This window comes from Musa acuminata, chromosome BXJ2-4 (genome assembly GCF_036884655.1).
Source record: "Musa acuminata AAA Group cultivar baxijiao chromosome BXJ2-4, Cavendish_Baxijiao_AAA, whole genome shotgun sequence".
NCBI classification, from domain to species: Eukaryota; Viridiplantae; Streptophyta; class Magnoliopsida; order Zingiberales; family Musaceae; genus Musa; species Musa acuminata.
The window spans coordinates 34081283-34097444 of NC_088341.1; the positions used below are offsets into that span (position 1 = coordinate 34081283).

The 16162-nt window shown below is 37.0% G+C and overlaps 1 protein-coding gene and 1 non-coding gene across 8 annotated transcripts; one reads left to right on the forward strand and one right to left on the reverse strand.

Annotated features, from left to right (window-relative positions):
* Positions 1-347: 347 nt before the first annotated feature.
* Positions 348-10473, reverse strand: LOC135610453 (formyltetrahydrofolate deformylase 1, mitochondrial-like). Of its 5 annotated transcripts, XR_010486129.1 has the most exons (13): positions 10364-10473; positions 10159-10271; positions 8806-8956; positions 8507-8580; positions 8268-8427; positions 7066-7164; positions 6896-6982; positions 5332-5495; positions 3899-5216; positions 3159-3206; positions 2906-3024; positions 2652-2764; positions 348-877 (listed from the first exon to the last, which is right to left on the reverse strand). XR_010486129.1 is itself a non-coding variant. In XM_065104975.1 (8 exons), exons 1-8 carry the CDS (start codon positions 10457-10459, stop codon positions 5349-5351), a joined length of 870 nt encoding a protein of 289 aa, XP_064961047.1. In that variant the 5' UTR covers positions 10460-10473; the 3' UTR covers positions 5214-5348. The 5 variants fall into 5 exon arrangements, 3 of the variants coding, with proteins under 3 accessions (XP_064961047.1, XP_064961046.1, XP_064961048.1); XR_010486130.1 differs by lacking the exon at positions 3899-5216; XM_065104975.1 differs by lacking the exons at positions 348-877; positions 2652-2764; positions 2906-3024; positions 3159-3206 and having other exon boundaries at positions 5214-5495; positions 8863-8956.
* A 306-nt stretch (positions 10474-10779) lies between these two features.
* Positions 10780-15923, forward strand: LOC103975652 (uncharacterized). 3 transcript variants are annotated; one of them, XR_010486133.1, is made up of 4 exons: positions 10780-10872; positions 10992-11162; positions 11299-11376; positions 15655-15923. It is a non-coding gene; the product is annotated as an uncharacterized LOC103975652 (transcript). The 3 variants fall into 3 exon arrangements; XR_010486132.1 differs by lacking the exon at positions 15655-15923 and having other exon boundaries at positions 11299-11547; XR_010486131.1 differs by lacking the exon at positions 15655-15923 and having other exon boundaries at positions 10803-10872; positions 10983-11162; positions 11299-11547.
* Positions 15924-16162: the final 239 nt, after the last annotated feature.

Sequence of the window (16162 nt, forward strand, 5' to 3'; positions counted from 1 at the left end):
CCTGCAGTCATTACTGATGCTCCAGGTTTTAGCACCACCAGATAGCCAGAGTGGTAGATCCAAGTCTCCAGCTAACTGACGAGTAGTGATCCCTACAACTGACACTACTAATTTGCAAGTTGTAAACTGCAAGAATACCATCAATTAAGCCTCAGATCGGCTTTTCGCTTCTCTCAGTCCATTGCTATACTTGAACCTGCAACACTGGCTCCTAAGGAGAGATCTGTCAAGGGTGGAAACTATGATAGAATGCTTGTGTGCTCAAGGTAAAGAAGATTCCAGTGTAAAACTCTTTGCATTAAGCAATCACTCTACTGAGAGAACCAAAGTTACAGAGAAGCTAATAATCAAATCACCACTCAACTTACATTTAAATGATATATAGGTCAAGTTAACTAAACATGTAATACAAGCTGAAACAATGACTGAGCTAATAAGCATCACAGTGAAATGTTCCATTTCAATACGAAGGAACAGTGTGTAGTTTTTAAGAGTTGATGCCCTTTTGCAAGTATTATCATCATACGGGTCATAAAAAAGATGTTTATATTCATCTAGGATTCTCTACCAGTTCATCTTCAAGGACATAGCGAAATCTTGTATCATAAGGTAACCATTCAATGACCTGTGAGGCCTTCCTCTTGTTGTTTGGATTTATACATTTGTGGATCACCTCCGGCAGCTTCTTGTCCATGTTTCTAGACACCCATATGAGAAGATTGTCCCAGCCTGACACAGGCTTCTCTTGCATCTCTATCAAGAACCTTTGGTAGAAAAACTCTGCTTGATTTCTTCACCGGTACATGGGTTTGAAGGAATTCCTCTCTTTGCCTTCTGCAGCTCCTCCATGGCATTCTTTTCTAGTGTATGTTCTCACCTGCAATTTTTGATGAGCAGTGAGAGGGATAAGATGTCTTGGAACAAGAAAGAGCAAGTGATAAATTTAGCATAGGATCTGAGGAAGCTCCAGTGCAAAGGCCGAAGAAAACAAGTGGCTGACAACTAGAAAGACCAATATTTGATCCAGTTAGCTGCAGCTACAAAGCATGAATTAAGAGAAATTTCACAGGTCAAAAACACAATTGTGCTTACCAAAAGAGTTTTCTGTTTAACAATGGGAAGAATGGAGCTTCTAGTTTCCTTTTAACTTTGAACCATAGTTAACCATTCTAAGAAAAAAATTAGATTGTAGATATATCATACTTCAAAATCTATCAAATGGATGTTTAGGAGAACAAAATAATATGGAATTCAAGCAAAGTTATGATAAAACAAAACCATAAGCTCATGTATTTGGCAACATATTCTAATGACTGCAACAACAAACAAAGGGGTGACTCAACCTACAGTTGCAAGGATGAGGAAAAATAATTTAACTAATGACGCATAAGCAGGAACCCAATGTGGTAGCTAAATAATCAAAAGAGAGAAATGAAATAAAATATAAAGTATATAACATAGATACCAAACAAATATAAAATGTATGAAGAAACTCTATGAGAAATCATAATAACTGTGAACTTTCAGTGACAATCTTATGTTCTTCTCTTTTGATAATCAACTTTCCTTCAATAATTAACAGAACAATAACAATTATATTTATCAAGGGACAGAAGTAATGCGTTGATAACTAACATATACATTTGAATGTTGTGTTTATGCTTATATGACATCTTTATTATCATTTTCCAAATTGAAACCCTGTATTCCTCTTTTTCTACTACTTAAAACTGGGGTTATGATAACAATGACATGTAGCTTTCAAGGACAAGTAAGCTGGACTTATGATATCTGTCTTTCAATGTCCATTCCCAATTGATCCATGTTGTAATACACCTGTGATTGATTTTATGAGTGGCCCCTCCTATCTTAGTAGACTGTGAATACATAATCTCCAAATTTATCCTCCAACCTATTATTATTTACTTCAGATATTCTCCTACTCAGTCAGGAACAGCAAATTTCTAGTATTTAGGAGTCGCTCCTTATGAGCTGGATTGGCCAGTTTGCAAGTTTCACACAAACATAAAAAAAGAGTAATTGAACCAGTGGTTTCCTAATTGTTTTCGGATAAATACAATGTTAAGAGAAATATGGTTCACCTTATCGATCTGTACCAATGTAGCGACTAGCTGTTGGTATGGTATGTACCGAGTTATGCCGAATCATATCGAGTATATCGACATACATATCGGTGACTGGTATGTACCGCCCATACCGAGCGGTATGCCGTGGTACGATGAACCATGAGAGATACTATTATATCAATGGAGAAATTTAGCTTATATCTGCAAAAGAATATTATAGACACTTCATTAGATGGATGCAAAAATAACTTTTGTCCGAGGTAGGAATATATTGTACAACAAAATAGTTACCGGTCTGGGTTGTCAAAAGATGCTTATAACATTTTTCACATAGTAATTGCATGAACATACATACGAAATAAGAACAAGCTAATCAATTGATAAGTTATCTGATCAACTGTCTTTTATTTTACTGTGAACCAGGATTTTGACTGTTTTTCATCTGCTGTTCTAAAAGAAAACACACTTGCATCTGCTTTTGTCCCATCTTGTATCCAATTACTGATGCATTAATAAAAAAGTTATAGATAACTTGATAAAGAAGCTGTATGGCGAGCAACATACCTGAGCAGAAAAATGTCTATGCCCAGGAGATAAAAGTACTGGAAGCTCAACCAATTGCCTTCTCCAGCAGAAAACGAGTTTTCTTGATGCAAATGCATCTGAAGTTGTTTAATCTGTCAAAATACAAGCATCTTTAGGAGGTCTAGAGAACAAAACCTTGTATTAGATTCTTCTGCCAGTGAAGTTTGCAGACATGCACATGAACTTGCAATACAAAATGAAATGTAAGCATGCGAAAAGAGTTAAGCCCGTACATCATCTTCCAAGGAATATCGACTGTTTAATGTGGTTTGTCTGGCACTCTCACTTGAATCTTGATTATAAGAACTTTGGCTTCCATGAGACTTCAGTATATTCAAAATATTATGGAACCCTGAAAATTTTGAACTCATGAAGAGACAATTTTTCGGTTTGATAAGCAAAATTGTCCAATCTACCTTCTAAAGACGTGACATCAAAATCATGCATATGTCAGAGATAGTTCAACATTAACAAAATTGAAGATACCTTACACTTGGTCTGGATTTGGTCAACTCCAAGTATCTATCAGAGGCACTGGAAGAAAAATCATTATGTCATCAAATCATAATTGTAGGCAGAAAATATCTAATTACAGAAACAGGGAAAAGAATATTAACAGTCAAAACAAAAAATAATTAAAATTTCTGAAGGCCAAGATCCTATCAACAAAAAAAAGGCATTGCTTGTACACATTGATCCCATGGTTTATAGTCTTTTGGACAACCATATCAGGGTTCTAAAAATACAATTCAGGCATCCATATATAAGAAAGAAGTCGTGAAGTCTCTCATGAGGCTCATACAGTCACATAATGTGGTAAAATAATCCAGAATATAAAGTAGCTCATTCTCATGCACCAAATATGCATTCTTAATATGTGTATTCAGATAGTACATCAATATGTATAGCTTTCTTCTTCCTCTTTGTACTATATGTGTGTGTGTGTGTGTGTGTGTGTGGTAAAAGATGAATTACTAAATCTTTGGTAATTCCATAAAATAGAAGCTTCATGTATGATCAAGAAACCTGATCGAAGCAGTTCAGTTCCTCAAATCAAAGCAAGAAAGAAGGGGGTGAGGCACCTCTAATTACAATGGAGCCTAAATAACATTAGAACAAAGCAGCCATTGACAAATCACACAGAAAACCATAAAGAAAAAGAAAAGAAAGAATGTAATCCAACACACCCGTGTTATCAAGCTATCATCGTGACCAAGAAAACACACCTTTTAGAACGCCCAAGATGCGAAACACGAGTAGATGACACCTTAGAGACAGAATCCACGCGCCCTGCATTCGTCACCTCCATGGGCACAGCTTCTCCACCCATTCCTACTCTCCTTCTTCCTCGTGCATTTGAAGAGAAACTCTCAAGACCAGAAACAGAAGCAGGAGAAGCTGACGCTCTGATTCTTTCTACGCGTCCTCACGGAGACCTTCCCTTTGGTCCTCGTTTAGCTTCTCCTTCGGCCAGGGAGAGAAAGAGAGAGTAATTACGGCTGAATTGCCGTGAGGACTGAATGCTGGAGGAAGAGGACAAGAGGTCGTTGGAGGAATTAATGACAGCAGGAAGTGCAAGCGATCGCATCGGTCGATGTTCTCTTTTCCTGTCTTCTTCTTCTTCTTCTCTATCTTTCTCTCTTTCTTCCATGGACTGAGTGAGGTGTTAGAAGCACAGTCCTTTCTCTCTCTAACAGACGTCCGCTTTGCTTCGTGGGAAACCGTCTCGAGGAAACGTAATTGATCGTATCAGTTCTTTAACCCGACAAGCTATCTAAATACAATCTAAACTCAATCTACCTTAAAATACTCATTATTCTACCCATACTCACAGCCTAATCCAGTTTAAGCAGATCACATAGACACAGAGCATCCCACAAAATCGATCCACTTTCTCGCAGAAAAGGTTTATCGGAAGCTGCATCTCTACTTACAAGTCTTAAGATTTCAGATTAAGATGGTATATAATACCTTTATAAGTGGATCTACTTTGTCTCTGCAATAGTTATTGCAGAGCAGCTTAGATACGTGCCTCCTAATTAAGATACAGCACTGGTAAGAGGATTGATATGCATTACCTTTACCTTAATAACAGGAGGATGTATGCTCCACTGCAGTTTCAGATTGCAGATTAATAAAACATCTGTAAATTTTTAGATGCACTCTTTTATCCTTGTGAGGAATATCATTAGATGAAACCTGCATCTCAAGTAATGAAGAATACCTGATCTGAATCTTGACTGGTTGAAGGATTAAATAGGGAAACAGTCAAGAGGGACAATAATAATATCATCATTACTACTGGAGTGGGCAATATGAATGTCAGTAAATTGATCTCAAGCACCGGTTTAAAAAGGAATTTAGAAAGCATTTTGACATATCATGATTCTTTGAGAAAAGAAATTGGTGTCTACTTTACTCTTTCACAAAAGACATTCAAGTGTATCAAAGAAGAGAGAGATGGAGTTGGTGTTACCATGCATGATGAAGTATTGCTGTAGTTGAACATAGTAACAACTTCTCAGCCTCGGGATCTAAGTATGGCTGATGGTTAATGCAAGTTTATTTCATTCAGTGTAAAGCATCACGAATTGACCTCAGAAATTAGAACAAAGGCATCAAACATGATTCAAGATTTTTGAGTATTAGAGATGATTACAAGTTTAAGGAAGCTTGTCAGAAGACAACAGTCTTGTTTACTTGATATGGTAGCACTCGAAGTTCACAATACGATTTTATCACTTGTGTGAGACATTGCTTTTCGAGATTCTCTGATTTCTGCACAAAACTTTTTAAGGTGTCTCTGTGAGAAACTCTCTCTACCTGCACCATCCACCATGTAAATAAAGTCATTCGAGTAAGCAATTCAACAGAGGCAGTTGACTTCTCTAATGCACATCAGATACAAAAGCCAAGAGTGATATACATCTCCTCCCATGCTATGTACTGTTAATGATTCACATGGAACATGATTGTCTCCTGATCTTTCAGAGCTATTTTGACTTTCAGTAAAACCAATAACATGTAGGATTTTTGTTCGCTTGCACACTTGAAACAATAACTCAGACAGCAATGCACAACAAGCTTGGTCATATTGGATTCACTAACTGTTCATTTGACTACCTTTATAACTCCACAGTACATGAAAAAAGTCTTGATATATGATCCTTGTATCAACTATTTCTTTCCGGTAATGCTTTAATCTTATTTATCATACTATTGTGTTTAACCCCGACAGATGTTTGACTTAGCTAAGTGATATTTGACATGAATTTTTTGCTTTGCAAATGATCTAGAAGTCCAGGAATAACTATTAATGCTGTCGAACATATGAAAGCTACTCCTATGCCTAAATGAATGATCCAGAGTGACCTTGGACACAGAATTTTCCTCAACTCTAATGAGAGTAAAAGAGTAGTAAAAATGAAGAACTTAAAAGTGCTCAACCTTGTAGCATTATTTTCGTCTGGATACTGCTGTGGACCTATAATATACAGATGCCCAGTAAGCTGCTATATGTTATAGCACAGAGCTAAAAGAAGATAGAATGTTTCCACTTGAAGGCAGGATAAGATTCAACTTGTGACACAATTTTTAAGCATGTGAACCCAATATACCGAAGAAAAGAGTCAACATAACTGAGTATCTTCTAGAGAGGAATTAGGTGCCCAATGGCATGGACCAATTTGGTGTGAAAAGCTAACTTTTCAAATTTCGACTTGATACCACTATTCATGTTACTGCTTCACGCTTTTTTTTTTTTCTAGTGCTTCAAAATTTAGCTGAAGCAACAATCTCCAACTATACAAAATGACACTGCAGAGTGCCCAGCTAACATAGTAATGGATGAGAATACCAGCTGATCCTTAAGCCAACAAGGGAGTGAAAAACATGGAACATGTTACAGTTTCTACTAATTTGACCAATCCTAGGTATGGCCATTATTAGTCTATTTCATTTAATTTAACCAATATTTACTAGATACTTGGTACGGTTTTGATTATGCTTGGACATTTTCCGTATAAACTTGGGTTGGATTGACAATGAATTGGAATACTAGTCCTATCTTTATTTATGCTTATATTTTTCCAGGTGTAAATGTCATAAAACTTATCTTTTTGATATCGATGAATAATTTAACAAAAAAAATATGACAAGAGCTTCAGGAAAGCATACAATAGAATCAAGTGATGTGTTTGATTAATTTAGCTCAAGAATATCACCATTTGTTCAATAATTGGACCAGCATCCAGTTCTTCAGTTACAAAATGACTTGTTGCACCAATCAATTTTACCCCAGCATCAAAAGCCTGGATTTATTTACCAGATCGAAGGTTCTAGGGTAAGAAATCTCAATAGTTCTAGCAAATGAATAAATAATTCAAACAAATACCTGTTTCGAAGGATTCCCTCCTTTAAATGATGGAAGAAGGCCATGATGAATGTTAATTATATCTTTACCATAGCTCTCCAGAAACCTTCTAGATAGTACCTGCATATTTGTATATGATAGTTGGGACTTTAAATGATATTGTAAATTTGTAATTGCTTTAGGCTCTAGTAAAAGTTAAGAAATAGATGGCAGATGCAGGAGGATAGCTACAATAAAATTAAAAAAATCTATTTGTGGGCATGGAATTGAGTCTAGGTATGCGGAACCATCATTCTTTCCAAAAACATTACTGTAATGAGGAGCTCAGAAAGCATGCTAGGGATGAACTCCCGAGGAGTTCCAGAGGTGGGTACAACAAACATGAGAGAAGTTTCCTGCTGCAACGCACCCACAGCACCTAGCATTTGCTATTTAAAGAATACAAGCAAATGGTTAGATTTAAAAACTTAAGAAGGATGTCAATCCTCCTTCCGTGTAACTTAATGTTAGAGGAATTCATTTAATCTGGAAGTACCAAAATTGGCTGAGATCCCATGAAGTTCAAAAATCCTGACTTCCTCTAACTTCAGATGATAGGAACTCATCACAAGCTGAAAGTTCTTCAAACTTGAATATCGGACTCCCCTGTCATATCGGATTTTATCTAAGAATGGATTTTGCCCATGAGCAGAGATATCATGAACATTCAAGTTCAGGTGTCCAAATAAACTACTTGTAATTTACTTTAAAGTTTAAACAATAAATCCTAACATGTGAACCAGCAACTCTTTATTGTTATGAATGTCTTATCTTAGTGACTCAACATAGCACTCATCAGAATATGATGAGCAACATCTTTTCAATCTTAAGTGTTTTATCTCTCTTCCTCCCTTTTAAAAGATGCTGCTAGTTGCAGTTCTCTTTTCTGCTCATCTAGAGATATATTCTTCATAAGAGAGTTAACAGCATCAAAATCATTTGGTAGTTCAATATTTCTATGTTCAAGACCCATGTTCTTCTTTCCCCTTAATTTTAATGAAGAAACTAGAGTCAAGTACTTATGAGCTTGAACAAACATTACCCACTGTTCTAGGAGGTTGCATAATGCAATTGGTGATATACCTCCAAAGCAAATGTGAAATCATGTTCCAGCACACTTACAAAATAAGAATAGGTATAGAGATCAACAGATGAGATCAAGAATAAAAATGTGGAGGGCAAACCTGCATGTATCTTGCAAGTACAAGAAAATCAGTATCTTCAACCAATTCCAGGATCTCTGCTTCTCTTGTATTTCCAGCACTTGTTGGCAAGTGATGATATGGAATCCCATGTCGTTCAAGAAAGAGAGCAACATGTGTATTAGGAGCTCTTTGATGATTGCTGTGTTGATGTGTTTAAATCTTTCAATTTATATGTTGAAGAGAGGTTCTGTGAATAAATAAGTCGTACAAGTTATCACCTTATTACACAACTGATGTCCACGGGAAGTCTACCCTCCTGCCATCTATATAACAAGTCCACCAAACAATGTTCCTACAAGAGCAAATCCTTGTGTCGACAAAATGGACACATGAAAATTAATAATCATTGATTCAGGATAATCTATAAATTATAAGCCAAAATATAAATAAACAATACTATAAGTGATTGAATCTAGAATGTAAGGTGTTTGCTTATGATGTGTCATAACTAAACCAACACAAACATTTGATGCTAAGTGATTAATAAGCAAAGAGTCACTAGCATGGCGGATCAGACCTGCTTTGAAGCAAGAACTGCAATCTTAAATTTAGGGTCTAGATCAGGGACGCGTACAACAGATATTTCTGCACTGAATAACTTTGATATTTTGTTGAAGTCATTGTCCACGACATCCCGAGGCCAACGAGCAGGATCGAATACAAACTCACTGCCCAGTGTTACTGTGTTAGCATTATGTAAGAATAATTTCATTTGGCTGTAACATGCATGTAACTTGAGACATTGTAAAATCAATTATTTAACTGTGGGTTCAAAATGTTTTGTTCTTTAAAAATTTGACTTGGCAGTGGACTGAAGATGACTAGGGAAAAAAAACAGCTTCAAATTAGTCAAATCTAGGAGTGCTTAACTTTGTGTTTAGGTAACAGTAACATGACAGCAGAAAGAGCAAACAAGGTTACAGATATAAGAATTTGGGTAAGAGGAATAGCATTAGCAGAAACAACAAACGAGATTTCAGATATAGGAAGTGGTATTTGACAAAATCAGATAAGATATAATTTTATATACCAAATTGTACAAGCATGTTTTGGTTATCAATGGCAGGAATACTAATTGCAAAATTTGCAGAAGACGTCACAAAATTCAGTTGGCCTCACAAGTAGAAAGGCATCACACTTCAGAGTAAAATAAATGCAGAAGGTTCATCATTCTTTGCAGAATAAGTTACACAAAGTCACAAGAAAGAGAAGCAGCTATAAGTTACACAAAGTTGACTTAGTTATATTGGCCATCTAAAGATCTCATAATCATAACAATTAAGGAAGACATAGTCACAGGCTCTCCTTCACAGATACCAAACAAATTGAAAATAAGTCTCTCTATTTCTAAAATTGAATAATTTAAGTGGTGTAGTATCTGTCCTTCCCCCAGTACAAAATCATATCAAAAGAACAACTGAAGTTTTTGTTATAGATGTTGATATGATGTATTTCCTACTAGAAATGGACCAGATCAGCCCAAAAATTTACTGGACTTATTCTGGCATGAAGGCATGCTTGAAAGAATTTGGTGATTTAAGTTGAACATCTTTGGTTGCTAAGAAGTGTAACCAACGTAACAATGATCTTCACATTTGACGCCAGGCCAAATCAAAGGAGAAACTTGATCAACTCGACAACAGACCTATACTCATTCATAAACAAGCCTATCTTGAACCACTCGTCATTATCACAAGTGGAAGAGACTCGAGGAAATTGGCCAAGTTTTGGGCATAGCCGACCAAGCCAGAGAGGGTCATTCATCTCAAAACTAATAAGGCTAGGCCAAAGTTTGGATTCAGCTTAGGCAATTTGGTACTTCAGCACAATTTACCAATTTGGTACAAAAGACCAAAGACAGAATCCCCACCTCCTCGAGTAAAAGACCTGCTTCTTCTCGGGGACAAAGACATCCACGCTGTGTATGTTTCCGCCCCTCGACGCAATGCACTCCGAGAGTTTGGCGACGATCCCCACCGCGTCCTGCTCACCAACAGCTCCAATCTCAGCCCGGGGATCGATCAAAGAAGTCCGCCACAACTAACAAACAATGGACTCGGATGAACCCCACTCACCGGGCAGTGGAAGACGTGGATGCCGAGAACGGAGCCGGCGTTGCCGCCGGGGATCATGGAGACCGCTCTCTTCGCAATCCGATGCAAGACCACCATGCCCACTTATTTTTACCTGTGATAGTTCCCGTGGACACTATATGAGGAGATGCCCATTCCCTCCAAAGTTCTGTTTCAGGCCCCCCAAGCACGCTTACCCGTATGTTTACCCTGAGGGGAACCGAAGGCTCCATCATGTAGACCCCACCTTATCTAAAGAAATGACAGTAGGGTACGTGACACGGGTGCATAAACGACGGTGGGAGAAGACACGGCACGCATTCCATCGCTCTTCCATTTGAGGTCAGGGTTTGGTCGAGCACTGAACCGGACGATTGGACCGGTCGAATAGGTACATTTTGCCGCCGGACCGGCGGGTGTGCGTTAAGCCTCTTTATTGCTTTCTTCGTCCATTCGATCGCTTCCCGATCTCGTCGCCATTTTCCTCGGAGTGAAACGATCGATCCGAAAAGGTACTCCATCGGAGCGAATCCTTGTCTCTAGGGTTTCGTTCAGGGTTTTCTGCGGCTGCGTCGTGATGGATCTGATCTAATGAGGTAGGGATTCTTTTGTATCGTTTTAGTTGGTGTAGGTGACGAGGAGGAGATTGAGACTGGAGATTGATGGAGGTGGAGCCGCCGGGGCCGCTGCGGTATCTGATTGGGGCGGCGATCATGATGGTCGGCGTGGTACTTCCGCTCGGGTACATGATGTTCCGCATCAAGCGCGTCCCCTCGTCCGCCTCGACCTACTCCAAACAGACGTAGGTGTGCTTTTGATTTCATTTCGTCAACTCGGCTCTCTCAGTTCTTGATCTCTCGATTGATTTCGCGTAGAAAGCGCATCTTTTTCTTTTGCGTCCCTAAAATAGCAGCTGATGTTCTCATCATTGAATGCAGGTCTAAAGGGCTGATCTAGGGATCGTTCACAGCTCCTCTGCTGCCATCTCTTTACGGTGGTGGAGAAATTACTGGAGGGTACACCGTTAATGATTTTTGATATATCTTTTTTCTTGGGCCGTGTATTTAAAAGCTTTAGTTTAGCTTGTATTTGATTTTGGTTATAGGAATTGCTTCTGTGGAATGTCTGCTCATCATGTGCCTGGTTCCATTGGCTACAATTGTCATTATTAAAATGTTTGCTTGTTACTTGCTTTGGTTCGAGCAATAATTAATACTTAGGCTGTTATTGATTGGCTTTATTAGATCTATGAATAATTATTATTACATAGATTAGCAACCGGTTCATTAAAAGTTGTTGGCAGAAACAATCTTGTGAGTTGCAAACTAAATTTGCGAAACAAGAGGGTGATGTAACAAAAGTCAAGTTTGATTCATTTTGTAGGTGGTTGGTCACATTAATGTGTACACTCTGATCATCCCTCTTTTATATGTCCTGTGAAAGTGATGAACAAATTTTAAGGATCTGAAACTAAATTGTGAAGGCTTTCTCTTTCTATTATATGATAGAGATGTTTTCCCTTTCTACAGGATTTTCCCTTTTCTTGATCTTATATTTATCTCCCTCAATGAATTTTTCCTTTTTCCTTCCACACATCAATTAACTGACTTTCAGTCAAATACTATGAATTCATACTTATAATACTTTTTTCTAATGGGTCTCACCTGAAAGTTGAATTTTGTTTTGAGTGATTCCTAACTTTTTCTCTCTTTTTTTCATCTTTTCATTTGTGTGTCTTTCGCTTTTTTTGGTGTGTCCTTATCTGTCATATAAAGGCCATCTTCTAATAGGTGCCATCATACATTGACTAGCACCCTTGACATCCATATATAATTTTAAGATTCTCTCATAGTTGTAGACAAGAAATAGGTAAAAGAGGACGAGTGAAGAAAAGTTCGAGATCTTCCACTAGTGTGAAAATTATTTCTTTTGTGTAATTCTCCCATTATGTGTTGGTAAATGTTGCACAAAAGGTATATTCACCTTAAAATCTTCGTAGTTGACAATAATGGCTGACGACAATATATAAGAAATTGCTCGTGTATGATGATTGTACTAAAAATCTGGTGTCACAACCTGGGTTTTCAATTTGCAAATGATAACTTGAAAGAAACAATGTATAATCTAGATCATTATGAATCCAAATTCACTATTTTTTTTAGCTGATAGTGAAATCTGCAACACTGAAGTTAAGCAAAGGCCACTGTGAAAAAATAGGTACAACTTCGTAATTTAGTGGTTGAATGAAATTAGCAAATAGGAGAACACTAGAATATAACCAACTTTTGGTAAAGTGGCATGATATGATTAAGTTATTTATTTGCTGTTCTAACAAAGCTCCACTTTTGTATTGAAGTTATTCTAGTTATTAACTCCTGCAAATATACTTACAGTTCTGTTAACTAAATCTGTTTTCCTTTCAATATCTCGAGCTTCTAAATGTGAAGTTTCTAATCATCTGAGGACAAAATATAATAATATAACAAAGAATAGGGGAAAAAAGTAATTTCAAGAAAATGTTGTTAGCCTTTTTAAGGCTTGAACATCTTCTTTATGTGCTTCCATGGCTGGAACTTCTTGTATCTTGGTCCAGTATTTTCAACAAGGATTTTGTAGGCAGAGAAGTATTACAATTAATCAGCTAAGAAGCAAACAGCATCTTGTACTCTCATCTACAATAATATTAGCAAGTGAGGTCTCTTTTAGCAGGTACATCCTTATTGATAATTGAGAGCTCATAACAAATTAAAAGGCACTTTATTTGAGTTTGATTGGCTTATATCAATTTCAAGCATGTTCTAACTATAATAATAGGACAAAATGGGATTGGTCCTGGACGATACCGATATGAATCAGGTTTATCACATCGGAGTTGACCATTACTGTGAACTATATAAATCATTACTTCATTAACAAGTGAAACCTTCAGGATTGTATGTTGTCCTTCCTTTGACTTTGAGTTTCACTTGTTTTCCCTGTTAGCTTGGGGAGTTGTTAGGATAAATGTCTCCCAACTAGCAGATTTCTGATTAGAAGAAGATTCCCAACAGCCACATACTAGTATTAATGAGAGATAACAAAGGAAATTATGAATATTAATGGCTCGCAATCTTCCTATATGTATAATGTTACTAGTGCTTGAAGGTCCTAATCTACCTAGGATCCTATAGCGAGTCTAGAATAATCTATACTTATAATGTCACTGGTGTTATAAGTTATAACCCAAAATTTTCATATGGTAAGTGCAGAATTAATTGTAGAAAGCCCATTAAGCTGTTGTTCTGCTGTTGTCTTTCTGTTGTACCAGCCTATTCGTCCACTTTATTGAGCTTTATATGTTTTGGCTGCCCTGTTTGGGCTGCATGCCACTGGAATCAGATTGGCAGAACTCCAGACCATCTTTGTAGCACCCAGATAGGGCTCCTGAACTGGCAAGCCTTGTCAAGATCAGGGGCTGGCTGGCTCTTATCAGAGTCCTATTCTCTCTAGCATTTGTTGTCCTGCTGCTCTATTACATCTTGGCCTGCTAGTTGAGATAGCATGTTTTACTGCCTTAGTTGAATCCTAATCAAGCTAGTAATCCAATTCACTATCCAACTAATGTAATAGTAGACTGTAGCATCTGAAATAGAAATCTTCCTGGAAATAGAAATCTTCCTCCTAATTTGCTGGAAATAGAAATCTTCCTCCTAATTGCTGCAGGAGTCTCCAGTGCCTTTACAATTCTTTGCCAAAGTTGCCTCTTCAGTCAAAATTATCTCCAAGTTATGATAGGTATGATTCAACAATGATATGGCTGCCATGGTATCTCTGAAGTCATTATTTAGGGCTGGCCCTGCTGGAATAAAAAAAAGAAAAACCAGAAGGAAAAGAGTAGCATCTGACATGATTGACCATCTGCTTTTACTTGAATATGAGTGGATGTTATCTCATTAAGATACTTCGGATAAAACATTTTCTTGATACAAAAGATATATATAATTAGAACTTAGAAGATGCAACTTGGACAAGATCTCATGGCATGTTGATGGGCATTTTATGTGCTGTTGCATTGGATACTTTGCTGCTTCGCTGACATGTAAAAGCGAGACCAGAAAATGAATCTTGATTACTGTTGTTTTATTTCTGTAATCTTCATCTGCAGTCTGTCCTTTTGTGATGAATGATGTACTTGGCCGCATCAAAGCTGTCATTCTAAATGATGTTCCAGGAGAATGGAAAATGGGATTCCCATCAGGCACAAAAAGGTTCAAATCTTAAATCGATTTGAATCTTGGTCTAATATTGGTTTTGGTAATCGGTCAGATTGGTATAATACCAGTGTTGACCCACACCATCCAGATCCAAACGAAAACAAATCAAGTTGGACCTAAGGTAAGTGCCATAGAGGCCCTTTTCTCATGTTAGTTAGTACAGAAGGAAATAAAAGCATGTATAATCCATGATTTGAGCATGTGGGAGAGTACAAATTCAGACCTTACTGAATCTCCATGCTGATTATTTGAGATCTAACAGGAAGAAAGCTTGGAGTCTTTCAGAGTAATATTTGCTTCAAGGTATAAGTAATTAATCATGTGATCATCTGGATATAAGGAATTTGATGTTAGGAGATAACCTGGTATTTTGATGTTGCTACTGTTTGGTTGATTAGGATCAGATGGTACATGAATATGAAGGTTCTGGTAGTTGAAGGAACTTTATATTAGTTTTACCAAAACCAAGCAATATGTGCTCTACAATTAATAGATGTTGGAGCAATAATTTCATTATACTTTCTATTTCTTAACTAAGTATACATTTGAAGGCTTTAGTCAAATGTGCTTTTGAACTGAGAGCAAAATATCATTGATTTGTGATGTCTGCAAAACTGTTTCAGTTTCGTAGTCTTTAACCATTCTCATGGTACTGATGGTTGATTTTTGATGACACAGCCAAACTTTTTTGGTATTCAAAACTGGCTATGTTGATGCCAATGCCTTTGTTTTTCTTACATAAAATTCTATAAATGATATTGCTTTAGTTAACAGTTTGGAGATTGTCCCTCCAAACTAAAGCAGTTCAAGGTTATGCTGAAATGCTCCCCACCATTTAGCCTATTATGGCAAAATGCTCTAATGGCCATCATTGAACTAGAAGCATGACTTTGATCTATTCTTTATAATTACTGATGCAAAATGCCTAGCATTTGTTATTTAAATTCACTAAGATCAAGTATGGAAATTTGTATGCAGAATGAATGACTTTTTGGTTAGAATTGAATTTCTGAGAATCTGAAGAGTGAACTTCGTTTGCAGAATGATTGAAATTTGTACACAGAATGAATGACTTTCCAGTATCTCTCTGTCACTACTAAAAAAGATGAGGAACACTATACTTCTGAAGACAAAGCAGCATGACGACTATGACCAAGAAGGGATATTGTGATTCAACAAGTCTATGCAAACTACTAATCCTGCTTGTTTCTAAATTGCAAACCCTTAGACATTCTTTCATCATGAATTGCAGCGAACTTCATGAGAATTATTTTACATATGCAGTTTTGACCGATGAGTTAGATTGTTTCTGGTACAGCTTTTCATTATATATCATGATAATTCACGAAAATGGTTGCTCGAAAGCTTGTAGGATAAATACAGCGAAATCAATCGGATTGTCGAGCAATAGCAGTTACAGGTTGATAAATTTTCTCATCTTTGATTTCGCCACTGCTAGTAACATTTGGCGTCTTCTACATATAGCAGTTGTTACATCTGAAGAGATGGAAGTAACAATATGTTGCTGTGTAGTTTGCTGTATGATTAT

Excerpts from the sequence above, each read along its gene's own strand:
- LOC135610453 (XM_065104974.1), bottom strand. The coding sequence starts at position 10,459 with ATGGTGGTCTTGCATCGGATTGCGAAGAGAGCGGTCTCCATGATCCCC. Across the intron at positions 10,272-10,363 it reads TCCACGTCTTCCACTGCCCG|GACGCGGTGGGGATCGTCGC; the intron begins GTGAGTGGGGTT and ends GTTGGTGAGCAG. Across the intron at positions 8,581-8,805 it reads CAGTTCTTGCTTCAAAGCAG|GAACATTGTTTGGTGGACTT; the intron begins GTCTGATCCGCC and ends TTGCTCTTGTAG.